This window comes from Bos javanicus, chromosome 29 (assembly GCF_032452875.1).
Source record: "Bos javanicus breed banteng chromosome 29, ARS-OSU_banteng_1.0, whole genome shotgun sequence".
Classification (NCBI taxonomy): domain Eukaryota; kingdom Metazoa; phylum Chordata; class Mammalia; order Artiodactyla; family Bovidae; genus Bos; species Bos javanicus.
The window spans coordinates 30,021,645-30,048,875 of record NC_083896.1 but is presented as its reverse complement, the minus strand read 5'-3'; the positions used below and the strand labels follow the sequence as shown (position 1 = coordinate 30,048,875).

Sequence of the window (27,231 nt, the reverse complement as noted above, 5' to 3'; positions counted from 1 at the left end):
ACTCATTGGAAAAGACTCTGATGCTGGGAGGGATTGGGGGCAGGAGGAGAAGGGGACGAAAGAGGATGAGATGGCTGGATGGCATCACCGACTCGATGCACGTGAGTTTGGGTGAACTCCAGGAGCTGGTGATGGACAGGGAGGCCTGGCGTGCTGCAATTCATGGCGTCGCAGAGTCCGACACAACTGAGTGACTGAACTGAACTGAACTGATGAAAGGTTTGCTTGTCTCACATATATTTCCGAAGGACAACAACAGCACCCTTTCTTGGGGGTACAGAAAACACTACGCCTATCCAAAAGACTGTGGCAGGGTATCTGTAAAGCCAAGCTGTTCCTAAATGCTAGAGGGCAAAAAAAGAAAGCTATTAGAAGACTGCCCTGTGCTGCAAAGCAGATTCCAGGATTTCCTGGTTGGAAGGAACCTTCAAGGTCAACCAGCCTCCCTCATGTTTTCCACAAAGCTGCCTCCTGAATCTAATCATGGAAAGGAAAAGAGCTCACAGCATGACTAGCTTTTGGCATGGAATATTCTTCCTCTTTTTGTTCAGTCACTAAGTCATGCCGGACTCTTTGTGACCCTGTGGACTGCAGCACATCAGGCTCCTCTATCCTCCACCATCTCCCAGAATTTGCTCAAATTTATGTCCATTGAGTTGGTGATGCGATCTCACCATCTCATCCTCTGTCACCCCCTTCTCCTTTTACCTTCAATCTTTCCCAGTGTCAGGGTCTTTTAGAATGAATCAGTTCTTCTTCTTAACAAATTAAAAAGTATTAATACTTATGATCAAAACCAAATCTCTGGGACTTCCCTAATGATCCAGTGGTTAAGCATCCACGTTTATACTTCAGGAGGCGCTGGTTCAATCCCTGGTTGGGGAACTAAGATCTCCCACATGCCAACCAGGGCAGCCAAAAAAGAAATCATTAAAAAAAAAAACCCAAATCTCTGCTTTTCTTTTCCCCTCAGTTCAAGTGTAATAAAACTACAAAAGATCGAAAGTGATACCCTACCTCTGTACACATCAGGTGGCCTGCCCATAATACAGCTCAGGCCGTTTCCTCCAGAAGAAAGGCTGGCCTCCCCAACCTCTGCAGGAAAGGCCTGCCTGGTCGCACATCACATTTGGACTAAGTACAAGGTCTTGTGTTTCAGGCAACCATAAATGACCAAAAATCTCTGCTTCTTAACTCACAAAATCCTCCCCTTCTCAAGTCCCTCCTCAATTACACTTCCTGTCTCCCCACCCTAGACAGTGAGTTCCTTCCGGAAACTAACTGATCTTACAGCACCCAGCACACTGCTCATTCCATAGCCATGTGGTGAAAGCAACTCCTTGATCAACTAAAGATCTCAGTTTTTCTGCTACCTATTTGCTGTGTGATCTTGGACAGCTTTCTTAACCTTCCCAAACTTCAGTTTCCTCCTCCGTAAAGTCCTACCAAAATAGGGCTGTTCTGAAGATTAAATACAATGACACATGTAGAATACTTAAAACTGGTGGCCAGTACAACATAAAGGGTTTAAGAAGTACAGACAATCACCATTATTCCTATGAATCACACTCCCGTCCCAAAGCACATCATGCTGGAGCTGAGTTTCTCAGCCTTGACACCACCACCATTTCTTTGTTGTGGGGGCCCATCCGGTGCTTTGTAGGTTATTTAGCAGCATCTCTGGTCTCCATCCTCTAGGAACCAGCAACACCCTACCTCCCCAGTTCTGACAACCAAAAATGTCTTCATAGAATGCCAAGCGTCCCCTCCTCCTTCACAGGGGACCACTGTAACTGGAACATGTGAATCTGTAGTGGAGTGGTCATTGTTCCCCTATTTCCCCACCATCACACTCTCCCCGCAGACAGCCACCTCCACTCCTGTCTTACCACTGAGTTGCCTTGGAGGGAAAAGGTGATAGGTGCTGTAGACATCATTGGAGAACTGGAGCTGGAGCTCAGGACTGCCCTTCAGGAGCTGGGCCACCTGGTCCACCTGGAAAGGCGTCTTCTCTAGGATCACGACAGCATCCTCCCCATCCTCGTCCCCAGATGCCTCATTCACCTGTGGGGGAGACACCATCAGTGGGCCCAGAGGCAGAACCACTGGGGAGGCCTGGAGAGCAAACATAAACGCTCCCAGGGCCTCTGCAATCCCAACACTTGGGGTTTCCTTCCCTGCAGTCTTCCCTCTGGGGAAGTCTAGCCAAAGGTACTCATGTTTCCTCCCACAGAAGACATCTCATCAGCCCAAATCCTTGTGGCATCCTTCTTCTGAAAGATGCAAAGCTTCTCCGCTATCTTCTCTTTTAGGCTCATAAGGCCTCTGTCAAATTCTCCCCATTTTACAGATGAAGAATCTGAGGTCTAGAGAAGATTAAGTGACTTGCCCAAAGTGACACAAATAGTCAACGCTGAAACAGAAAGTAGAATCTCTTGGGTATCCCAACTAGCTTCAAGCTCCAAGGTTCTCTTGGTTAAAATCTTCAGCAGGAACCGCAGACTGAAGACAGGTGGGCTCAGAGAACCACACAGAACCTTGCTAAAAAACAAGAGATGCAGGGATTTCCCCGGTGGTCGAGTAGTTAAGACTCCACACTTCCAATGCAGGAGGCATGGGTTCCAGCCCTGGTCAGGGAACTAGGATCCTGCATGGCCAAAAAAAATGAGACACAGAGATAGGCTCAGATGCCTCAGACAGGTTCCCCCGAGCTTCCAAAAGTGAAAGCTCTTGCCAGGAGTTCTGGAGAACCCTCTGACAGCCTCCTCACTAGTTCTTGGGGTGGTCTTCAGTCTCTCCTGAGTCCGTGCTAGAAAGCTGAGCACATAGTATTTGAGCCAGCGGTGTCTGTCTACTGGCAGATACTGTGCATTCCTGGAGATCAAAGATGGTAATTCTCATCAGTGCTGGCCTGTCAGCTCATGGCATGTAGAACTGGACCAGCAATTGAATAAACTGTCTCCCCTGTTGGGGTGGAGTCCTGCAGAGCAAGGATCAAACCTCCTGCAGTCTCTATGTCACTGCCTGGGGCCTGGATGAACAAGACCATCCAGCAACATTTACTAGCTTCTGACAGAAGATGAGATGGTTGGATGGCATCACTAACTCCATGGACATGAGTTTGAGCAAGCTCTGGGAGTTGGTGATGGACAGGGAAGCCTGGCGTGCTGCGATTCATGGGGTCACAAAGAGTCTGACACCACTGAGCAACTGAACTGAACTACAAACTTACAGTAAAGAATCCGCCTGCAATGGTAGGAGAGGTGGGTTCCATCCCTGGGTCGGGAAGATCCCCTGGAGAAGGGAATGGCAACCCACTCCAGTATTCTTGCCTGGAGAACCCCTTGGAGAGAGGAGCCTAGTGGGATACAGCCCATGGGGTCGCAAAGAGTCGGACAGGGCTGAACGACTAACACTTTCACTTTCACTAGCATCTTACAGGTTTAATGAATGAACGATGAATCCTTAGGGACTTCAACATGTGATTTTTAATCGGCAATACACTCTACTGGTGTTAGTTCTTTATTTTAGTAAAAGAGGAATTAAGAAATTTAGCCTTACGCGTGTTAATTCCCTTAGTTAATTTCACGGATAATCCTGTCCCTTCCACCAACCAACCCTCGGATGCATATTAGTGCACTCTGCCTCCCCTGTCCCAGGATTGGTATTTTCCGAAGAATCTATTAAAAAAAAAAAAAAGCAAAATCCGCCTCCGAGGCGACGATTGGGTCACCCCCTTCCGTATCCCCTCCCCATGCCTATTGGTACCTTCCCGTGCAGGAAAATGATTTTGTCCCGCGCAGACTCCCTCAGCACTTTTTTCACCCTAAAGCCGGAGAAAGGTAAGCGGACAGGGGCAGAAGTACCATTCCCAACGCCCGCTTCCTCTCCCTCTGTGCTGGATGCCTCCGCCTCCTCGGCGTCCAGTTCGCGCTTTCTCTTGCTCTGCTGATGGGCTAGCTCCGCCATGCTGCCGGGCGGGAGGTGTGCGCCTGCGCAAACCTCACAAGCTCCTCCCACCCCGACAGAAGTGGCGACTACAACTCCCGACGTGCTTCGGGCCCGGAGACGGGGGCTCTTCTGGCGCTAAGGAGCCTAGGGGCTCGGATTCCTGGGACCTCCTCCCATCCAGCGTTTTAATTCGAGGTTACTTGTCCTTGATCCCCTTGTGCTGGCCCGCCCTCGTGGAGACCGGTGCTGAGGGAAAAGAGAAGGCAGCAGGTCTCTAAACAGGAGGGCTAGAGAGACTGCCGTGTAAAAATTGTATTTATAATTTCTCTGCAACATCTCTAAGGGGCCACCACCTCAATAAAAGGCCAACTACCTAAAAAATTTTTTAAAAGCTGTCCCACTGGAGGAAACAAGATGTTTAGGAAACTTATCTGCGTCAACATCTGGCTCTGGAGAGAAGGGGGAAAAACAAAAATCCTGAAAACTTGTAATCACTGGTCAGTTTCCATTCAGGTTTAGAATTCAGATTCATACTGCCTACATGATCCAGGAACTCAAACTGAAAAATCTATTTCAGCCAGTTTTGTAGTCTTCACCTCTTGTTGTTTAGTCGCTGCGTTGTGTCCGACTGTTTGCAACCCCGTGGACTGTAGCCCTCCAGGCTCCTCTGTCCATGGGATTTTCTAGGCAAGCATACTGGAGTGGGTAGCCATTCCCTTCTCCAGGGGATCTTTCCCACCGAGGGATCAAACCTGTGTCTCCTGCATCAGCAGGCAGAATCACCAGGGAAGCTCACCAGTAACACATAAAAAGTATAAGTTAAAAATAACTTGTAGTTCCCTCTGCAGTGGATCCGTCTCTTGCTTCAACAGTGCTTGGACGGAACAGACCCAGGGATGCCCCTCGCTCCAGCCTCCGACCACCAGTGGAGCCTTCAGAATCAGTCACTCAGCTGTCCACTATCACCAGGAGCAGCCACAACCATTTTGGGGAGCTTAACTCCTTATTACAGATTAACCATGAGCTCCCAGATTGGTCAGAATTATTCCACTGAGGTGGTGGCCGCTGTCAGTCACTTACACTGCAGGCCTTCTACACCTACTTCTCTCTGGGCTTCTATTTGGACCGCAACATTGTGGCTCTGGAGGGTGTGGGCCACTTCTTTTGCAAATTGGCCATGGAGAAGCACGAGGGCCCTCAAGCATCTCTTGAAAATGCCAAGCCAGTGCAGCAGCTGGACCCTCTTCCTGGAGGTGCAGAAGCCGTCTCAAGAGGAGTGGGGTAAAAGCCAGGACGCTATTGAAGCTGCCCTTCTCCTGGAGACGAACCTAGAACAGGCCATTTTGGATCTGCATGGCCTGCGTTCTGCCCGTGCAGACCCCCACATCTGTGACTTCCTGGAGACCCACTTCCTAGATAAGGAGGTGAAACTCATCAAGAAAACAGGTGACCACCCAACCAACCTTCACAGTCTGGCTGGTCCCCAGGCAGGACTGGATGAATATCTCTTCAAAAGGCTCACCCTCAAGCAAGACTAGGACCCTCTGGAGCCCAGGGGCCTTTTAGGAACCACCCTAACATCAGGGCTTCTGCCTGAAGCCCCTCTCTATAGCCACTAGAGGCTTTAGAGAGGGGCAGCTTTTTAACATCCTGGAGCCCTCTCTCAAGCTTTGGACCAAATGGAAAAAGTAAAGCTTTTTGCAGCACAAAATAAATAAAAATACCTTTTACACTAGCAACAGAAAATATGACATGCTAAGGAATAAATCTCATAAAAAATGTGACTGACCAATATGGAAAAGATTTATATAAAGTTTATTGACATACATTTAAAGACAAAGAAATGGAGTCATAACATTTTTATAAAGTATTAAAACATCTATTCTTTCCACATTAATCTCTCAACTCAATGTAAGTCCAATAAAAATACTAATTGGCCCATTCCTGGAATCTGACACATGGAATAAACAATTTATATGAAGGAATAAAGGAACAGGGAGGGTTGAAGTGATTCTGAGGAATAAAGGAAGTGGGAAGAGCTTACTGTAAATTATCGAGGTTTACTAACAACCGCGGTAAGTAAGCCAGGGTGCCACTCACACAGGGTACATGAAGATGAAGGAAGGAGCCTGGAGAACCTAGGCGTGTGATACATGACAAAGACACCAGAGACAGCACAGTCAGTGGGGGAGGATGGGCGCCAGCAAAGAATGGCTATTCAAATGGGGGGGAAACGGCTCTCTGACTTACAAATCGAGAGCAACAAAAACAAACCCGAACAAACATCCAAACATCCAGCTGGATTAAAGAACCAAATGTAGCTACTTCCATAAGAAAATACAAGAGTAGGGAAGATTTCCCAAAGAAGACACAGAAAGCGCAAACTACAAATAGAAGTGTTTACATTAAAAAATAAAACTTCTTTAAAAGATACTGTTATATTGTGGTCATATTTTTTTTTAAAAACTTCTAATAATTTAGAGAGACATACTTAAATATTTAGAAATAAAATAACACCTGGGTTTTGCTTCAAAGGATCTGGAGGTGACTTATGGGTAGGGTTATTGTTAATAAAAGCTTATCTCTGAGCTGGTAATTGTTGAAGCTGGGTGATAGGTATGCAGGGATTTGTCAAACTGCCGCCTTCCTTTTAGTGTATATTTTTTATAATAAAGGCAAAAGAGAAGAAAGAATATTATGACAATAGGATACCAGTATTCACCCACCAAATTCACACACACTTTAAAAACTGACGTGTGTGTATGTGTTAGTCACTCAGTTGTGTCTGACTCTTTGTGACTCTGTGGACTGTCCCCCACCAGGCTCCTCTGTCCATGGAATTCTTCAGGCAAGAATACTGGAGTGGGTTGCTATTGCCTTCTCCAGGGGGATCTTTCCAACCCAGGGATTGAACCCTGGTCTCCTGCATTGCAGACGGACGCTTTACTATCTGAGCTACTAGAGAAGCTCTAAAAAACTGATAATTCTAAGTAATTCCCTAGCAGTCTAGTGTTTAGGACTTAGCGCTTTCACTGCCGGAGCCTGGGTTCAATCCCCAGTCAGGGAAGTAAGACCCCAAAAGCTGTGTAGTGTAGCAAAAAATAAAAATAAAAAAATCTGATAATTCTAACTGTTAGCAAGAACATGAAAAAGTGGCAACTCTTACACACACAGGGTAGGAACAGAAATTGGCAGAATCAACTTGGAGGAAAATTTCATATCTTCTACCAAGACCATTACTCTTAACTATTCCCCATCTAGGTTACATCCTAGATCTTGCCCTGGAAAACATATACAAGAATAAAAATGCTCACAGGCTTATTGTTTTCAATTAAAAAAAAAAAAAAACTGAAACAACCCAGTGTCCATTTGTAGAAGAATGTGCAGCTAAACAGTGGTATATTTACATAATGGGATGAAAGTGAATGTACTGGAGCTCCATGCATCAACGTGGATACATCTTACAAACATATGGCCAAAGGAAGGAATTTGCATAATCTGTAAACATAACACCGCTTATTTACAATACAAAACCATGTAAAAGTATGCTGTCAGGGATGCATACATACGTAATAAATTTCTAGAGAAAAGCTAAGAGTGATAACATTCAAAATTTAGGGTAGTGGTTACTTCTAGTAGGAGAAGAAAGGAGAATATAATTAAGGGCTTGTGAGAGTTTGTTTCTAAGCTGGGTGTAGAGTACGTGAGTGTACGACATTATTCTTTAGTCCTTTCATATATAATAAGATAATTTGTAATTAAAGGTTTTCTCATATATGCAGATAGCAAATCATGTACACTTGAAACTAATATATGTCAATTATATCTCAGTTTTTAAAAAAATATATATGTGTATATATTTTTTCAGTAAAAGGAGATGTTGGGGTGGGGAGTGGATGAAGAGACACAAAAGTATACATCAGGGAAATAATAAGTTCATTTCAGCTCAACAACAAGTTTTATTGAAAACATACCATCCTCCAGAGGAATATGCTGATTCCTCTGAGTGCAGAGGTGAGGAGCTCTCTGCATGAGAAACCATGAGTTCTGGCCTGATGAAGCCCGCATGTCGGTGCATCGATGAGTGGGCTTTTGACCCCAGCTAAAAGGTCTGAGTTTCCCTTCTCTTTGCCCCACCTGCTCCCTGCTCTCTCCTGTCTCTTCTGAATGGTCTCTAGGTGTGGGTCTCGAATGACAGGTGTGCAGTGGAAACAAACAGCAGTGCTGAGGGCATCTTCCTCGTGCCTTTCAGATGTGAACGATGTCACAGGGAGACCCCGGCAGGAGTGTGAGTGTGAAAGACACCATACCTGTTGCTTTCTCCTGACGCCTGCTCAGGGCTTCCCCCGGCACCGCGGAAAACCACGCAGCTGAGGCAAGTGGTCCAGGATTCCAGCTCCTTACTCAGGTGAGCCACCTCTTCAAGAGGAATGCACCTCAACACCAGTGCCCGATTCCAGGGGATGAAGACACAGACACGACCTGCCAGGCTTCATGTCCAGTCACACAGGCGGCATCACGTGGGCCATATCTTGGTATCAGCACTTCCTCCAACCTCCACTTTCTGGCTCTTCCAGGCCTTCCTGGGGGATCCCCAGTCTCCCCAGGCCTTCTTGGGGAAGTCCCCAGTCTCCCCAGGCCTTCCTGGGGGAGTCCCCAGCCTCGCCAGGCCTTCCTGGGGGGACTCCCCAACTTCCCTGGGTCCTTCCTGAGAGCCCACGGATATGGAGGCCACAGACAGTCTGATCCCTGGGTCATATACAGTGTCTTGCAAACTCACTCCTTACAACTCAGTGTGTCTGCTGAAATCCCAGGCCCTGGGCCCTCTAACTCCATTTCCCACTTTGCTCCAACTTTCTGGGTGCTGTGGTGATGGATCAAGCATCAGCCAAGGGTCTGCAGGTCTGAAAGAGATCCAAGAGGCACAGGGCTTGTCACCATCCTCAGATCCCAACATCTCTGTTTCCCAAATAGCTCCCTGCCTCCACTGCTTTTTAATCTATATTTTACTTTCCAAACCCACTGTTACATATTGCCCCTCCCTGGATATGCTTATCATGGGCAATCCTTTCCTATTATTTTGCACCTGTTTGCTTTACTAAACCAATACTAAACCAGGGTCCCTCCTGGCATGTTCCTGGCTCTTGGTGGACATTCCCAGCTCTTGAGGCCAACCTGACCTCAATGAGAGAAATCTAATACTATTAATACTAGTAATGATGATGTGTATGTGTGTGTATGTTCAGTCACTCAGTCATTTCCAACTCTTTGCGACCGCATGGACTGTAGCCCACCAGACTCCTCTGTCCATGGGATTTCCCAGGCAAGAATACTGGAGTGGGTTGATATTTTCTCCTCCAGGGGATCTTTCCGACCCAGGGATCCAACCCGTGACTCCTGCATTGCAGGCTAATTCTTTACCCACTAAGCCACCCAGGAAGTCCCAATAATGATGATAATGGCTAATATTTATTGAGGACTTGACATGTGCTAGGCCTTGCCTGTTACAAATATTTTACATGTGGCAGGCAGTATCCTGAATACCTACTTAGTGTACATACTTATTTAGGTATATAATATAATTCTCATTCAACCAATGAGAAAACCCAGGCACAGAGCAGTTAAGTAACTCACCCAGGTAACACAGTCTTTTCCAAAGCCTGCATCCTGAACTACAGGTAGACCTCAGAAACACTGCAGGTTCAGTTACAGACCACCATAATAAAGCCAATATTGCAGTCAAGTGAGTCACAAATTCTTTGGCTTCCCAGTGCATGTAAAAGTTATGTTTATACTCTCCTGTAGTCTATTAAGTGTTCAAAAGCATGATGTTTTTAAAAACAATGTACATACCTTCACAGAGAACTATATTCAATATCCTGTGATTAACCATAATGGAAAAGAAGATTAAAAAAATATGTATAACCGAATCACTTTGCTGTAGAGCAGAAATTAACACAACATTGTAAATCAAATATACTTCAATAAAAAGTTGATTTAAAAAAATGTACATGCCTTAATTAAAAAATAGGAATAGAAACAACTGCTCAGTCGTATCTGACTCTTTGTGACCCCATGGACTGTAGTCCACCAGGCTCCTCTGTCCATGGAATTCTCCAGACCAGAATACTGCAGTGGGTTGCCATTTCCTACTCCAGGGGATCTTTCCCACCCAGGGATCAAATCCGGGTCTCCTGCATTGCAGGCAGATTCTTTACCATCTGAGCCACCAGGGAAGCCCTAATTTAAAAATACATAGTGCTAAAAAAGAAAAAAAAATGCTAATTATCATCTGACCAGGAAAGGTTGCCACAAACCTTCTGTTTGTAAAAAAAAAAAAAAAAAAATCACAGTATTTGCCAAGTGCAATCAAGTGAAGCCTAGGGACTTTCCTGGTGGTCCAGCGGTTAAGACTCTGTGCTCCCAATGCAGGGCGGAGGGGAGACTGGTTGTTCCATCCCTGGTCAGGGAACTAGATCCTGCTTCCCTGCAACTAAGAGTTCTCAGGTGACAACTGAAAGAGCCTTCACACTTCAAGGAAGATCCCCGCCAGCTAAAAGATGCTGAGCAGACAAATATTTTCCTAAAAAGATAAAATAGAGTGAAGCCCATACTAGACAACACTGGGTGTCTCCTAAAAGCCCAGGTAGAGCAAGCCCTTCCCCAAAGCTTACACCGCATGACAGCCTCCTTGACTTGGCGGAAGCCACCTTCGGGACCGCGGCCGTCCACGAAGTACATGTATCGGAGCTCGGCGGGGTAGGCGGCTCTGCTGAGGCCGGACATCAGGGGGATGGTGCGGCCCTCGGCCCCGGGGGCCTCGCTCAGCGCCTGCAGCATCTGGTACCTGCACCACGGGTCCCGGAGGAAGCCGGGGGTAATGAGCAGCACGCGGCAGTGGCTGCTGCTCAGCGCGTGGCACAGCTCGGACACGATGGCGCCACCTGGGGTGGCGTCGCGAAGCTGCAAGAAGCAGCGCAGGCTGGCGGCGCCGCTCTCCAGGTAGGAGACCAGCTCCTGGGCGGCCGCCAGGTCCTCCTCGCTGTGGCACACGCACACATCATAGTCCTTGCTCCAGCGGCCGCCGCTGCTGTTGCCGCTGTTGCCGCTGCCGCCGCCACCGTCAGCGCTCCCGTGCGACGGTGCAGGGATGGGAGACACCTCTGAGCTGGAGCCCAGGGATGGGGGGCTGTCCGGTGAGCTCGGGTGTGAAACGTCACTGAGGGCGCTTTCTGGGGAGACGGGCATCTTCGTGGGCTTCCTCGCCAGGGCCTGCCTGAACCAGTCTGCAGTGGAGAGAGGCATTGCTTAGGCTTGGAGTTCTCAGAAGGGGCTTCCTCCCGACCCCACCAGAGAAGAGTCACCTCAGGAGGGACCCCAGTCCGTCTCCCCTGCCCAGCTTCTCACACCAGCTGTTCTGTGTACTGTGTCCATCCCTCAGGACTTGCCCCAAACTTCCCCTTGTCTTTAAAGGTTTGGGAAATACATAAAAACTGGTTGTTTGAACTTCCCGGGTGGCCCAATGGTTGAGAATCCGCCTGCCAATGCAAGGGACACAGGTTTCATCCCTGGTCCAGGAAGATTCCATGTGCCTCCGGGGAACTAAGCTCCAGCGCTCACTCCAGAGCCTGCGAGCAGAAACTACTGGTGCCCACGTGCCCTAGGGCCCAAGCTCCTCTACAAGGGAAGTCACCGCAATGAAAAGCCTGTGCACTGCAGCTAGAGAAAGCCCACACACAGCAACAAAGACCCAGAGCAGCCAAAATAAATAAATAAGCCTGGCAGTTTTATAAGTCAGCGGAGACGTAATACCTGCTTTTCCTACTGTACTGCATATTTGAAAGTTACTAAGAGAGTAGATCTTAAAAGTTCTCATCACAAGAAGGAACTGTAAGGTAATGGATGTTAACTAGAGTTAACTTAGTTAACTAGTTAACTAAGTCTAAGTTAACTAGACTTAGTGTCATGATTATCTTGCAATGTATACAAATGCTGGATCATTATGTTGTACATCTGAAACTAATGGAGTAGAGTATGTCAATTATACCTCAATAATTAAAAAAAAATCTTTGGTATAACAATATGAGAAACAACAACAACTCTAGCTGTTTTACCAGCCTGGTTAGGAAAGACAGCTTTGCCTGCTCCACACCCTTTGGTTTCTGATACACTCATCCTAACCAGAACGTCCCACGAGATGACTAGTCAACCATCTGTGAGTCTGTAAGCAGAATTGTATTAAGCTGGTAAATGTCAGTTAGTCCCCAAACCCACTTTTAGCACTCAGGGGAGGTGGATTTAGATTAAGGGGAGCAAAAGAGAGGCAGGGATTGGCACCTGTTTGGCCATGAGAAATCCTACACGCTAGGTACATGCATGCTAAGTCTCCTCAATCATATCCCACTCCACGACCCTGTGGACTGTAGCCCACTAGCTCCTCTGTCCATGGGATTCTTGTCTGGAGAATCTCCAGACAAGAATACTGGAGTAGGTTGCCATATCCTCCTCCAGGGGATCTTCCCAACCCAGGGATCGAACTCACATCTCTTATGTCTCCCACATTGGCAGGCAGGTTCTTTCCACTAGCGCCACTTGGGAAGCCCTGAGAAATCCTAGCTTCCTGCCAAATGGGGAAAATGGAAATGTGGAAGGAGGTCACTGTCAGAACTCCTGAAGACCTCAGCACTGATTGATTCCAAACCATACTTTGGAGGGCCCCACAGATTTGATTGTGGACCGCTTGCTTTCTGGATGGCTTTAAACAAGCCAGTCAATGTTTCCACTTCCTTATCTGGAAAATGGGTTCATTTCAGTTGTTGTTGAAGGTTGCTGCTGCTGCTGCTAAGTTGCTTCAGTCGTGTCCGACTCTGTGCGACCCCATAGACAGCAGCCCACCAGGCTCCCCCGTCCCTGGGATTCTCCAGGCAAGAACACTGGAGTGGGTTGCCATTTCCTTCTCCATTGCATGAAAGTGAAAAGCGAAAGTGAAGTCACTCAGTCGCGACCGACACGTAGCGACCCCATGGAATGCAGCCTACCAGGTTCCTCCATCCATGGGATTTTCTAGGCAAGAGTACTGGAGTGGCTTGCCATTGCCTTCTCCGGTTGTTGAAGGTTAGAGGAAATAATGCCATATCTGGCATATTGTTGAGTACTCCAAATGATTTCAACTCAGCCTGTCCAGCTTTTGATCAGGACAGAAAGTTTGGTGTTCTGGAAGTGGATTTGTCCTCTCTGTCTGCTCTGCTTATCTCCTTCCTCTGAATGGTTCTGAGTGATTTAGATGACAAGAGACAGCAAGTTAAGTACTCAGCATGGTGGTTTCCAGGCTGGGACGATTAGCTGAGCACACCTGGGAGACCAGTGAGCCAAAATGATTGAAGGCTCCCAGAGGCACACCTCCTCACTCCCCACAGAGCCCTGGGCACTGAGGTCAAGACAGGACCACTCCCCCTGACCATCAGCCTCCTTTGAATCTCTTCAGGGCCTGTGTTTGGGGGCCAGGCAGCCTCCTGGAATTAGGAGTCTGTGTCTACTCACCAGCCATCTTGCCCAGAGGCTTCTTGGACCTGGAGCCAGGAGCCGGGGAGGAGGTTGATGATGCCATCGTGGTGGGGTCCAAACTAACCCCATGAGACCAGGCATTGGTAAAGTGGGAGAAGGGAGGGGCCCCAGTCTTGACCTCATGGAACAGCCATTCTACAAGAGACAGAGAGAGCAGGTCACAAAAGCTGGACCTACCTTACTCCCAGTCCCTGGGCATGGGTTCTGGGAGTTCTTTCTCTCTGGGTGCCTGACAGAGGCTCAGTCTCTACATGGGTCCCTTATGGGATTAGGGTCAGCCACCACTGGGATTAGAGCTGGTTTCTAGTGAAACCCCAATCTGTGTAGTGATCAGACTTACAGAGTATGAGCTCAGCATGACCAGCAGAGTGACTGTCCTCTGCGCCACCTGGCCAGGGTTGCATTCGGGATCTGGGGAAGGGCAACTGGCAAGCACCTCGTTGTAGGAACTTCTTGTGTAAATGCTGAAATCAGAGAAGAAGGTCTGTTGCTATTTGAACAAATAATTATGTGTCAAGCTAAACAGATATTTTGCAGTAGAAAGCCAGCTCATGTAAGAAACCTTGGAAGACTTTTCCTCCAAGCCTGCCTTTCCCCAAATAACTCCCTCCATCTGCCCCCCAGCCATCCAACCTTTTCTCCCTCCCTCTCTCCCTCAGCTGCACAAAGTGGTAGAGTTTACAGACTCTGCAGGCAGAGTTCCTAGATCTCTTATGAACTGTGGCCTCTGGTAAACTACTTACTCTTGCAAAACTTTAGTTTTTCCATCTGTGAAATACTACAGCCTGCTCAGCATTATTGTGAAGACTACATGAGATGATTTACGTAAAGTGCATGGTATAGAATGCTCAGGAAAAAAATTACTCTGGTAGCTGAGTGGTAAAGAATCTGCCTGCCAATGCAGGAGACACGGGTTTGATCCCTGGTCCGGGAGGATTCCATATGCCTGGGGCAATTACGCCCGTTTGCCACAGCTGTTGAGCTTGTGTTCTAGAACCCAAAAATCGCAACTACTGAAGCCTGCGCACTCTAGAGCCTGCCAGTGCTCCACAACCAGAGAAGCCACCGCAGAGAAGCCCCAGCACCTGCTCTTCACAAATAGAGAAAATAATAAATAAATGAAAAAATAAAACAATCCAGGGACTTCCCTGGTGGTCCAGTGGTTAAGAATCCACCTTGCAATGCAGGGGACCTGGGTGCAATCCCTGGTGGGGAACTAAGATCCTATATGCCACAGACTTACTAAGCCCAAGAGCCGCAACTAGAGAGTCCACATGCCGTAACGAAAGACCCTGTATGATGAAACGAAGACCCAACGCAGCAAATATTTTAAAAAATAAAACAAGCCAGATACTGGAGGGATATAGTCAATGTTTTTCCAAATTCCAGAAGGTTGTTGGTTTACTTTTTGGAGGTGGAGGGAAGGGATTGTCAAAAGGCATCAACATTTATATGGAAACGCAAAGGACCAAGACTACCTCAGATGGCAACTCGCTGTGTTCTTTTCCCACCACAATGACCTAATGTCCCTGATGGCGGAGACTCTTTCTGCTTAGGTTTCTGGGAGGATACTGTGTGGAGCAGAGCCCACCTGATCTGAAACAGAGTCACTGCGATCTAGTGGCTTCTGGAGATGAAGGGTTGGTAGAGGACTGGGCACTAGAGCAAGGACTGCTGTCTCACTATTTGATGGATCTGCAGAGGTCAAGACAACCCTACCCCGCCCTCTCCCCCGCCCACTGCCCCAGGAAGCCACAGAGAAAGGATATGTCTGAATAGACACACTGAGATAAAGAGTTTTCAAAAGTCGAAGAAAGTCTTTCAACGTTGGACAAACATGTTTCATTCGGCTAAATGCTGAACACCCTTATGCCAAGCTGACGGAGAGAAGACAAGAGGTACTGATGATTCATGAAAACATAAAAGTTCAAAAAGAGAACTTGAACTGCAGCAGCAGAGGGCGGGGCAGGTGTTCGGGGGCAGGAGGAGTTGGGATGGGCTTGGGAAGAGGCATGTTTGAAAGAGCAAAGCAGACAGCTGCGAAGCCAGCCAAAAGGACACGAAGATGGGAACATTAACAAAGATGTGTGTTTCTTTTCCTACCTAATATTCTTTGGATTTCAGACCCCCTAAGTGGAGAGGCTGAGGCAGTGCCTAGTAACCACTGTTAGATTTGGGAGTTGTTGGGGTTTTTTTTGCTTTAATTTGCCTGTACCAGGTCTTAGTTGCGGCACATGGGCTCTTGTTCCCCGACCAGGGATCGAACCCAGGCCCCCTACATTGGAAGTGGGGAGTCCTAACCACTGGACCACCAAGTCTAGGAGTTGCTGTCTCTTGACATCTTCATTTCAACCATTCAAGATGTCCTTCCGCCCCCTGCCCTGCTCCCCGCAACCAGCCCCCCAGTAGTAGACACAATGCTACTTACTTTTTATCTTAAACATTTTTTCAATTGTGTTTTAATTTGAAAATTCATTATTTGACTTTGACACACAAACTGGAGACTGATTTGATATTTTTATGACAGCTTAAAGGTTCAAAATTGACATAAAACTTCAGTATACTTAACCAATGTAGATTTAAGATTCAGTTTCTCAGTTTCTCAAATTACTTACCCTTTTGACACTAATGCTGATTTTTGGTAGCTGTGTTTTTTCATTGTTTGTTTAAGAAGAAGTCCAATTGCCCAATAGCCACTGGAAGTGGACTGGTATAGGCCCTAGTGACTGACGTTATGGAAAAGTTCAAACACAGGAAACAGCATCTTTGACAAAGGAAAATTGAGCAAGAATGAAGATCAGTTCCATTAACTGTGTACACTGTCTGTTTCCCAGAATCTAAAACCCTACTGCATTTTCCTTGTTTCTTTTCAGTTCTTGTGCGGCCGAGGTTGTGGAGCGATCACTCAGATATGCTTTAATCTTGACAGGCTTTAGTAATAGTCTGGTATTAGATGTAGAAGACATACTTGTCAGGCAGACAAAAAGCTAGTGAACCCAAATCTCCAACTGCAAGCTCTCATCACTCGCTCTGTCTAGTCTCTGATTTGTTCTGTAGTCACTTTTCCCTGTTCCTTTAAACAGTTCATCAAGTAGAAGGATATAGACCTAAATACCTACTTTGTAGATAATTACAAAAACTTGATAGAAAATTAGTAAAGAGCTTCTTCAAAACAAAACCAAAAATAGTAGCATGTTACTGTCAGTGTTATTAGAATACTGTTTCAATATTATAAGAAGAACTTAGAATGTGAGGTAAATACTATAAAGCTCCACTGAATAAAACCCAAAGTGTATTAAGTATTATTCAATATCTAACTGGTCTCCAGTACCTATTGTATAGGGAATGTACTGAAACCTATGAAGATATATGATTATGTATCTTATCCAATTCATATTCCATTTCTGTTAAACAGGAAATATTATCTGTGGAAGATGGCACAGTGGTTCCCCCAAAGACATCCACATCCTAATCCTGGGTGAAAATAAGCTACCTTACTTGGAAGAAGCAGACTTTGCAGATGATATTAAGGGTCTGGAGATAGGAAGATGAGCCTGGATTATCTAGGTGGGCCAGTGTAATCACAGAGGTCTTAGAAGAGTTAGAAGGGTCAGAGTGAGAGGAGATGTGACAGCAGAAGCAGAGGTCGGGGTCCTGTGGGGCGCCTCTTCAAGGAGATGAATTCTGCCAACGTGGGGCTATCAGCAGGAACGCGGCACCCTCCAGAAGTCGGAAAAGGCAAAGACCTGGATTCCTCCCTAGCAACTCCAGAAGGGATGCACAGCATCTATAAGATAATAAATGTGTTCAGTACGAATCCACTGTTTGTGGTACTTTGTTACAGAAGCAATGGGAAAGTAATACACAATTTTTGATTGCATGTGAGGCTACTGAATAGAGACAGCATTGACTCTAAGTGCTAAAAACTGGTCTGCTTAAAGGTCTAAACTGTTCGAGGGAGTTTTTCACTTCTTTGATGCATATAGTATCATCTACACTTCATCTGATCTTTGACTTCAAAATTAAGAGCATTGGTTTCAAAGGCTCAAACACTTGCTGAAACGCTTGTCAGGACAGGATTCATTAGAACTTGCAGGACAATGTCCCTTAAAGTGCTGAAATTATGGGACTTTCTTGGTGGTCCAGTGGCTAAGACTCCCCGCTTCCAATGCAGGGGGCCCAGGTTTGATCCCTGGTCAGGGAACTAGATCCCACATAAGAGTTCACTGAATGCTACAACTAAAGATCCTGCGTGCTGCAACTTAAGACCTGACGCAGTCAAAATCAGTATTTTTTTTAAAGTGCTGGAATTAACTGTTAATAGCTTGACAGACATAGGTAAGGACACTAAGGTGGCCCCAGTGTTCACAACTGTGAGCACGGACAGGACATATAACTTCTTACAACAGGGTATGGCGAAGGTTGTAGTATGTCACTCACCTACTACGTTACTATGCATATGGTGCGTGTGTGTGTGCAAGCATATGTTTATAAATGTATCAGTTCAGTCACTCAGTCGTGTCCGACTCTTTGCGACCCCATGAATCGCAGCACACCAGGCCTCCCTGTCCATCACCAACTCCCGGAGTTCACTGAGACTCACGTCCATCGAGTCAGTGATGCCATCCAGCCATCTCATCCTACATACATATATATATCATATAATTAGTAACATGATCATGTGTGTATATACATTTATACTTATTGATACATACATATAGTATGTATATTTGCTATATAAGATGTATATATAAATATTTAGATACTTATATTGTGTGTAAATATTTATATACATATTATTTATAAACAATATAAAGATATTTATATTATGTATAATTTATATATAATAGCAAATATACATACTGCATGTATGTATCACTAGGTATAATGAATACCTATTGATGAATAGATAATACACAATATATGGATATTTTGTGTTAATACAGATGTATGTGTGTGCATGGGAGTGGGTGTAAAAGTCCATCTTATCAGACTGGAAAGAGACTCCTTTGCTAACTTGGGAGTTTCCTATGTCATGAGAGAGTCAGGTGTCAAGGAACTTCAGGCAGCCTTGAGAAGCCAAGAGTGGTATCCCGCTAACAGCCAGCAAGAAACTGACCTCAGTCCTACAACTTCAAGGAGATGAATTCTGCCAACAAATAACCTGAGGGGGCTTATTAGTGGTTCTTTTCCCATTTGCGTCTCTGATGGCACCGCAGTCCTAGCTAACACCTGGACTGCGGCTGGGTAAGACCCCAGCAGAAGACTCAGGCAAGCCTTTCCCCGGCCCTTGATCCACAGAAACTTTGAGGTAACAGATGGGTGTTGGCTTAGCTGCTAAATTTGTAGTAATTTGTTATGCATCACTAAAGTGAACACAGGGACCAATCACAAGGAAGAGTTTAAAAATGCCAGTTCCTATGCCCGACCCCAAATCCACTGAATCACATCTCTGGGAGGAAGACTTGGGAACCTGGTTTTTAAACAAGTACCCCCAGGAATTCCCTGGCAGTACAGTGGTTGGGACTCAGTACTCTCAATGCTGAGGCCTTGGTTTCAATTCCTGGCTGGAGAACTAAGATCCCGCAAGCCGCATATTGCGGCAAAACAAACAAAAACCAACCAAGCAAAAAAACTGAAATCACACACACACACACACACACAAAAAGCCAAAAAAACAAAACACACACACACACACACAAATACTAATAAAAAACTCCCAAATACTCCAGGATTCTGATGCACCTAAAGATTGGTCTAGTGGGCTGCAGCAGTGGTTCCCAAACAAAGCTGCATGTCATTATCACCGAGAAAACTTTAAAAAAATATAGCTACCAGACTTCTCTGGTGGTCCAGTGGTTAAGAATCTGCCTGCCAATGCAGGGGACATGGGTTCGATCTCCTCTCCAGGAAGATCCCACATGCTGCGGGGCAGCTGAGTCCATATGCTCCAAGCACTGAAGCCTGTGCACCCTAAAGCTGGTGTTCGGCAATAAGAGAAGCCACAGAAACGAGAAGCCCATGAACCGAAACTAGAGAGTGGTCACCACACATTGCAACTAGAGAAAGCCTGTGTGCACCAACGAAGACCCAGCACAGCCAGAAATAACAAATAATTAAGTTAATTTAAAAGTAGCTACCTCTGGAAATTCTTATTCAATAAAGTGGAGCCTGCAAATTTGTAGTTTTTAAGAGCTCTACAGGTAATTCTGACACAAGGAACCACTTGTCTCGATGTATATAAGCAGTGGAATAATTGAAAAGTGCCCAGCAAATCTTGGGATTGATTTTGTGAAATAAATTTCAAACTACTAATTTCGCTATAAAGTCAGATTTAAGATGGGACTCTAGCAGGCAGAAAATAGTCATAGAACTCTGGGTAATTAACTGAAGTCTTATAATCTATATTAAACTAAATCTTTTTGCTGAATATATAACAAAGTACAAATGCTTTCAGCACTACATTTTGTAAAGTTTGAAGACTTTTAAACATAGCTCAGTCGGTAAAGAATCTGCCTGCAATGAAGGAGACCAGGGTTCAATTTCTGGGTCAGGAAGATCCCCTGGAGAAGGAAATGGCAACCCACTCCAGTATTCTTGCCTGGAAAATCCCATGGAGAGAGGAGATTGGCGGGCGACAGTCCATGGGATCGCAAGAGTTGGACATGACTTAGCGACTAAACCACCACCAAACATGTCAAGGGCTTCCCTGGTGGCTCAGTGGTAAAGAATCTGCCTGCCAATGCAGGAGACTCGGGTCCAGTCCCTGGTCTGGGAAGGTCCCACAAGCTAAGAAGCAACTAAGCCTGTTCGCCACAACTACTGAGCCTGTGCCCTAGAGCCCCGGAGCTACAACTACCAAGCCCACAGGCCACAACTACTGAAGCCCAAGCACCTCCATACTCCATAAGGGGAGAAGCTACTGCAGTGAGAAGCCCACGCACTGCAACTAGAGAGGAGCCCTTGCTTGTCACAACTAGAGAAAGCCCGCACAGCAAAGAAGACCCAGCATAGCCAAAAATAAATAAATAGCAAGTCAAATTTTTCATATGTGTGTGTGTGTGCATGTGTGTATAGAAGCGGCCGCTATTTTATTTTTTTATATTTTGACTGTACAGCCTGTGAGATCTCAGTTCCCAGGCCAGGGATGGAATGTGGGCCATAGCAGTTGACAGTGATGAATCCTAACCACTAGTCAATGTACCAGGGAACTCCCTAAATTATAAATCAAAAGCATTATGACTCTGGTTGTTAAAATCTAAAACCTTAGCTGTATTTCAGTCACATAGGAATATATCTTACTGACCAAACATGAATGGGAAGTATTTTAATGTGTTGCTATATTTTGTCAAATGTAGCAAACTGGTCTTTGGAATACAGTTCCTAAGTTTTAAAAAACTCCCTTTGTTTTAAAACTATATCCTAAAGGTCCTTTTAAACTAAAATGATGTGAATTTACTTTTTATGTGTTTTGCCATAGGTCTCATGTAAATATGCAGGCATTGAATGTAATATAGACTGTGGTAGCAATGAATTTAATGATGGATTCGGTTTATAAATTATGCTTTTATACATTAGTTTCCTTTTGAGCTTTCAAAATGATTGCTTTTTATATATTTTTGAAAAAGGCTTGGGGGTGGGGAGGTCAGATATAAAAATAAAACCTAAAATTTTTAAAGAGGAACTTTGAGAGGACTTCCACTACCAGTATAATAAAGACAGTATAAAACAACAGTAATTAAGGCACAATAATATTCATATACAAGGACAGACAAATGGAAGAATAGGGTGTTGAGAAACAGACCCACGTCTATATATGCTCTTGGTTAATAACAAAGCTGACATTGCAGTACAGTGGGAAAGGTGGTCTGGGCCAATTTAGACCGCCTTGTAGAACCAAATGAATCTTGACCCACATACTCCAACATACTAAAAAAGTAATTTCGAATCGATAGTAGGTATACATGAGAATCCCAACAAAGCTTTTAGAAGAAAATATAGGCGATTACCTTCCTATGATTATTTTCCTGATTTTTAAAAACTGAGATATAATTGACATCTAACATTGTACTAGTTTAGGTGAACAACATAATGATTCAATTTATTTAGATATTTAGAAATGATCATCACAATAAGTCTAGTTAGCATCTATTACTATATACTTACAATTTTTTTCTTGTCCTCAAAACTTTCAAGTACTACTGCCTTAAAACTTTCAAATACAGTATTATTAACTATAGTCACCATGCTGTTCACTACATCCCAGAACTTCTTTATTTTATAACTGGAAGTTTATACCTTTTGACCACCTTCACCCATTTCGCACACTCCCTGTGTCCCCAATAGGTAACAATTGAAAAAGAAAAAAGAAAAAAACTGGACATAAATAATAGAACCATAAGGGAAAAAATGATAAACTGGACAATGTTAAATTGAAGAACTTCTTTCTTCAAAAGACATCATCAAGAGAGTGAAAAAGCAATCTCCTGAGACAGAAAATATCACATATCCAATATGTTTCATATCCATAATATTTAGGAACTCTTACAAACTGGTAAGGAAAAATGAAAAAACGTATTGGAAAAACAGGCGGCACAATCGAACAGACGCTTCACAAAAGGATATCCAAATGCCCAGCAGACATGAAAAGATGCACAACTTATTAGTCATCAGAAAAAATGCAAATTAAACCTCAGTGCAACCTGATTTCCCCCTCACTCAGCAGGATGGCTACAATGAAGAAGACAGACAGTATCAAGAACTGGTAAGCACGTGAAGAAACAGGAACTCATACACTGCCTGTAGGAGTGTGAACTGGTAGAGGGACTTTGAAAAACTGGCGCTATATTCCACTTCTAGGAATATACTCAGCAGAAGCGCTTACACATGCTCACCAAAAGACAATCATAAGAAAGCCTCAGCAACACTATTTACAACAACCCTACGCTGGAAACAATCCGTATCCATCAATCTATGTATCCAGTAGAATGTAGAAATAAACTGGGGTCTATCCATACAGCTCAAAATTACACATCAATGAAAATAAATGAACTACCAATAAATGCATGCATGTGTACTAAGTTGCTTCCGTCATATCCGACTCTTTGCAACCCCATGGACTGTAGCCTGCCAGTCTCCTCTGTCCATGGCATTTCCCAGCCAAGAATACTGGAGTGGGTTGCCATGCCCTCCTCCAGGGGATCTTCCCGACCCAGGGATCGAACCCGCATTTCCTGCATTGCAGGCAGATTCTTCACTGTTAAGCTACCGGGGAAGCCCCACCGCTAAATGCAACAAGAGTTAATCAACATATTGAGCACAAAACATCACACACAAAAGTACAGAAGTATGACCCTAAGTTTCCAAAGTTCAAAACCAAATAAAATTATTTCTGATGTTAAAGCCAGGGTAGCAGTCACCCTTAGGTGAAAGTGATTGGAAGACACCTCCCCCAAAAGGGCATCTGGAGTGTGAGTGATGTTTTATTTATCCTGCAGTGACGCTGGGTACGCTGTACACTTAAGATCTGGGCACTTTTCTCTGTGTAGGTTGTACTTCAATTTTTATAAAAGGTTTTAAAATTAACTAGACCGTGACTTCCTCTGATGGTGGGTCATTTCTGACTCTCCGTAGCCCCTGGGTCAGCTCAATGAGTGTGTACCCAATCCTCCGGTCTCTTAGCTGCACTTGGCTGGGTGTGTGTGTTTCCTAGTGTCTTCAGGTGGAGGACAGGGGGCTGACTGCTCGCTGAGTACTGTCACACGATGCGCAGCCCATGGCCTAGGTTCACGAAATGACTGTTGAAGGGATCCCCCCTCATAAACCCTTACCCTTAAGTAAAGCCCTGCTGTTGCTGAAACACTGTCACAAAGGCCATCAGAGGAGAGGCTGAGAACAGAGAAAGAGGCGGGGAGACTGGAGGGCAAAGAATCTAGGTTCAAGACGGAAGCCACCTGACCGAGCCAGGCTGCGCAGGGTCAAGGACTCTCTGCACGAGCTTCTTGGCGACAGAGAAGGTGACAGCGCTCTCCAAGGGCGTTTTCACCCCGTTTCCGCCGTGTGAGTGCTACGGCCGGCCAGGTGAAGGGGCGGAGAGGGAATGACAGCGAATCCGGCAGAGGTGCCCCAGGGAGGGGACGGGCAAGTCCGGGAGCGGGGACCGGGGATCGGCCGCTAACTGGGTCGGACGCGGGCCTAAGGAGGGTCTCCACTGCCCTCGGGGGTCCTGCCGGCCCCGCCCCCTGCTCTCCCCGCCCATCGCGGCCCGTGGGGCTCCGAGCGCTCACCTGCTCCTGGGTGCGCCGGGCGCAGCCTTGGTGCGACCAGTGCGGGGCGCGGGCTCCGGCCCGAGGCCGTCCGCCCGTCCGGGGGAAGTGCCTTCGGCTGCCCGCTGCCCCGGAAGCGCGGAGGCGCCAGGCCCCGCGGCCCCTCCTCCGCCCGCCGCTCCCGCGCGCGGAGCCGGGCCTGAGGGGACGCCCTGCCCGCCGGCGGCCAAGTCCTCCGCGTCCGCGTCCTCGGGCCCACGGGGAGGATCGCGGGCATCCGCGCAGCCACTGAGCCGGCGTGAGCTTAGCGAGGTCTTTCCTCCCGAGTTCCCCGAAACCAGCAGCGGAACTTGCAGGCTCGGGGCTGTTCTCTGTCAAACAAGGAAAGTACCTTTGATTCACTCATTTAAGTCCTCTCAACACCCTACCAGCTGAGCCACAAGGGAAGCCCAAGAATACTGGAGTGGGTAGCCTATCACTTTTCCAGCGGATCTTCCCGACCCAGGAATGGAACCGGGGTTTCCGACCCAGAAATCGAACCGGGGTCTCTTGCATTGCAGGCGGATTCTTCACCAACTGAACTATCAGGGAAGCCCCAACACCCGGCCAGGGAAGCGTTTATACCTTCTTTTTTCTTTTCAGGCAAGTGAGGAAAATGATGCCAGACTTTTCCAAAGGCCAGGCACAGTCGGGTCGGTGGTAACAGCGGAGAGGCAGGCAACCCTCCAGGGCGACCGGGCCTGCCACGCTCCCCTGAAGTTCAGGTTCAAGCCCAAGTACACGGCTGGGCACTGCCCTGCAGGCACTAAAGCCAGGTCTAGTGAGATGGGCAAACGGTGGCGGTGGCGAGTGCTGGGTTAAACAGTGAAGGGACATCTCTTTGGGATGTTGATGGACGTGTGAAGCAGCGGCAGGGGATATAGGGAGTGACATTTTCTGAGCTTGTTTCCCTCTGGAGGGAATGTCAGTATCTTCCTGAGCAGTGTTCCTTGGCATGTCCTGTGGGAAACCCTCCTACTGCTGTGCACCTGAAATGCTGGAGGGTGGAGGTGGTTGAATAGGGCCAAGGTGGAGGAGACTCTTGAGAGTCCCTTGGACTGCAAGGAGATCAAAGCAGTCAATCTTAAAGGACATCAGTCCTGAATATTAGTTGGAAGGACTGATGCTGAAGCTAAAGCTCCAATACTTTGGCCACCTGATGCGAAGAACTGACCCTGATGCTGGGAAAGATTGAAGGCAGGAGGAGAAGGGGATGACAGAGGATGAGAGAGTTAGATAGCATCACTGACTCAATGGACATGAGTTTGAGCAGATTCTGGGAGACTGAAGGACAGGGAAGCCTAGGGTCTGCAGTCCATGGGGTCACAACGAGTCTGACTGAGCAACAAGGAAGAAGATGCATGACCTCTCTTTCAATCTGACTTTCTACTTTTCTCAGCAGCCAGCCAAAAGGACTTAGTAGGAATCCTGGGAGGCAGTGTGCTGTAAGGTGGTCCAGAGGGGCTCTGGTGTGAGATGCTGGGGTTCACATCCAGGGCTCATCACCTGCTGGAGGTGAGACCTTGGGAACGTGCTGGGCCTGTCTAGGTTCACTTTCCTCATGGAGATTATGGTATCTGGTTCCCAGTGTTGTGGGGAGTAGCTGAGAGATGAGATTAAGCCCGTCAGCCAGCTCCCCCAGTGCCCAGGTGTGCAGGAAGGGTTCCTTTTACTCTGCATGGAGTGTTTACCTCTGCTTTCCCTGCCACCCATGGGTCCCCTTCTCCCAGGGTGTCCTCCCTTTTCCCATCTCCACTCTTCAAACACCACCACTTCTGGCAAGGGTCATTTTTGCAGCTTGTGCAGGAAAACATGTCTTAACCTGCCCTTTCCACCCCCTTACCCCCAATACATCCTAGTACCTTGTTATTTGAACCTTGTGTTCAAGCAGCTAACCTCTGTTAGACTGAAAAGTCCCTGGGGCCAGGGATGGATCCGCTTCCAGCAGGAGCAGAGAGAGGAGCTCAGGCAAACACACTGAGAGCCAAGGATAGGCTAGTCACACTTGGTATTGGGGCAGAGGTGAAAGCTAGGGGACTGTGTCCCTCACAAAGGGAAGACAGACACCAGGCTAATTGCAGTCCTGTAGCCTAAATAACAGAGAAGGCGATGGCACCCCACTCCAGTACTCTTGCCTGGAAAATCCCATGGATGGAGGAGCCTAGTAGGCTGCAGTCCATGGGTCGCGAAGAGTAGGACACGACTGAGCGACTTCACTTTCACTTTTCACTTTCACGTATTGGAGAAGGAAATGGCAACCCACTCCAGCGTTCTTGCCTGGAGAATCCCAGGGACTGGGGAGCCTGGTGGGCTGCCGTCTATGGGGTCGCACAGAGTCGGACACGACTGAAGTGACTTAGCAGCAGCAGCCTAAATAAAGCCCCACAGGAGTGCAGATGGTTATTGTTGGTCAGCCGCTCAGTCATGTCTGTCTCTTTGCGACCCCATGGACCACAACAAACTCTGGAAAATTCTTAAAGAGATGGGAATACCAGACCACTTGACCTGCCTCTTGAGAAATCTGTATGCAGGACAGGAAGTAACAGTTAGAACTGGACATGGAACAACAGACTGGTTCCAAATAGGGAAAGGAGTATGTCAAGGCTGTATATTGTCACCCTGTTTATTTAACTTATATGCAGAGTACATCATGAGAAACACTGGCCTGGAGGAAGCACAAGCTGGAAACAAGATTGCCGGGAAAAATATCAATAACCTCAGACATGCAGATGACACCACCCTTATGGAAGAAAGCAAAGAGGAACCAAAGAGCCTCTTGATGAAAGAGGAGAGTGAAAAAGTTGGCTTGAGGCTCAACATGCAGAAAACTAAGATCATGGCATCCAGTCCCATCACTTCATGGCAAATAGATGGGAAAACAGTGGAAACAGTGGCAGACTTTATTTTTGGGGGCTCCAAAATCACTGCAAATGGTGACTGAAGCCATGAAATTAAAAGACGCTTGCTCCTTGGAAGAAAAGTTATGACCAACCTAGACAGCATATTAAAAAGCAGAGACATTACTTTGCCAACAAAGGTCCGTCTAGTCAAAGCTATGGTTTTTCCAGTAGTCATGTATGGATGTGAAAGTTGGACTATAAAGAAAACTGAGTGCCAAAGAATTGATGCTTTTGAACTGTGGTGTTAGAGAAGACTCTTGAGGGTCCCTTGGACTGCAAGGAGATCCAACCAGTCCATTCTAAAGGAGATCAGCCCTGAATATTCATTGGAAGGACTGATGCTGAAGCTCCAATACTTTGGCCACCTGATGGGAAGAACTGACTCATTGGAAAAGACCCTGATGCTGGGAAAGATTGAAGGCAGGAGGAGAAGGGGATGACAGAGGATGAGATGGTTGGATGGCATCACCAACTCGATGGACATGAGTTTGAGTGAACTCTGGGAGCTGGCA

At 46.5% G+C, this 27,231-nt stretch overlaps 2 protein-coding genes and 1 pseudogene across 12 annotated transcripts in view; 1 reads left to right on the top strand and 2 right to left on the bottom strand.

The window, feature by feature from the left end:
• Nucleotides 1-4,015, bottom strand: part of ST3GAL4 (ST3 beta-galactoside alpha-2,3-sialyltransferase 4) — a 90,223-nt gene extending 86,208 nt beyond the window's left edge. For 3 of the 4 annotated variants that reach the window (XM_061406373.1, XM_061406375.1, XM_061406376.1), the window contains exons 1-2: nt 3,769-4,002; nt 1,890-2,064 (exon numbers count right to left, since the gene is read on the bottom strand). In XM_061406373.1, coding sequence (XP_061262357.1) covers nt 1,890-2,064; nt 3,769-3,969 — 376 coding nt within the window. In that variant the 5' untranslated portion in view covers nt 3,970-4,002. Of the gene's footprint in view, nt 1-1,889; nt 2,065-3,768 lie in introns of all 4 variants that reach the window. The other variant, XM_061406378.1, reaches the window with a different exon arrangement.
• Nucleotides 4,016-4,088: 73 nt separating this feature from the next.
• On the top strand, nt 4,089-6,112 carry LOC133241199 (ferritin light chain-like; annotated as a pseudogene).
• On the bottom strand, nt 5,746-26,024 carry TIRAP (TIR domain containing adaptor protein). 8 transcript variants are annotated; one of them, XM_061406403.1, is made up of 6 exons: nt 23,802-23,884; nt 17,009-17,302; nt 16,131-16,279; nt 13,856-13,979; nt 10,626-11,237; nt 5,746-8,855 (listed from the first exon to the last, which is right to left on the bottom strand). In XM_061406403.1, exons 4-6 carry the CDS (start codon nt 13,917-13,919, stop codon nt 8,836-8,838), a joined length of 696 nt encoding a protein of 231 aa, XP_061262387.1. In that variant the 5' UTR covers nt 13,920-13,979; nt 16,131-16,279; nt 17,009-17,302; nt 23,802-23,884; the 3' UTR covers nt 5,746-8,835. The 8 variants fall into 8 exon arrangements, 7 of the variants coding, with proteins under 7 accessions (XP_061262387.1, XP_061262386.1, XP_061262388.1 ...); XM_061406402.1 differs by lacking the exon at nt 23,802-23,884 and adding an exon at nt 17,956-18,217; XM_061406404.1 differs by lacking the exon at nt 23,802-23,884 and adding an exon at nt 17,956-18,217 and having other exon boundaries at nt 17,014-17,302.
• Between the last annotated feature and the right edge of the window lie 1,207 nt (nt 26,025-27,231).

Coding starts and splice junctions, on each gene's coding strand:
- TIRAP (XM_061406399.1), bottom strand. CDS start 24,057: ATGCCCGCGATCCTCCCCGTGGGCCCGAGGACGCGGACGCGGAGGACT. Junction 11,238..23,801: donor CCCGGCGCACCCAGGAGCAG/GTGAGCGCTCGG, acceptor TCTCCACTGCAG/ACTGGTTCAGGCAGGCCCTG. Junction 8,856..10,625: donor CAAGGAGGCTGTCATGCGGT/GTAAGCTTTGGG, acceptor GATCTCTTTCAG/ACCTGCAGACCCTTGGCTGA.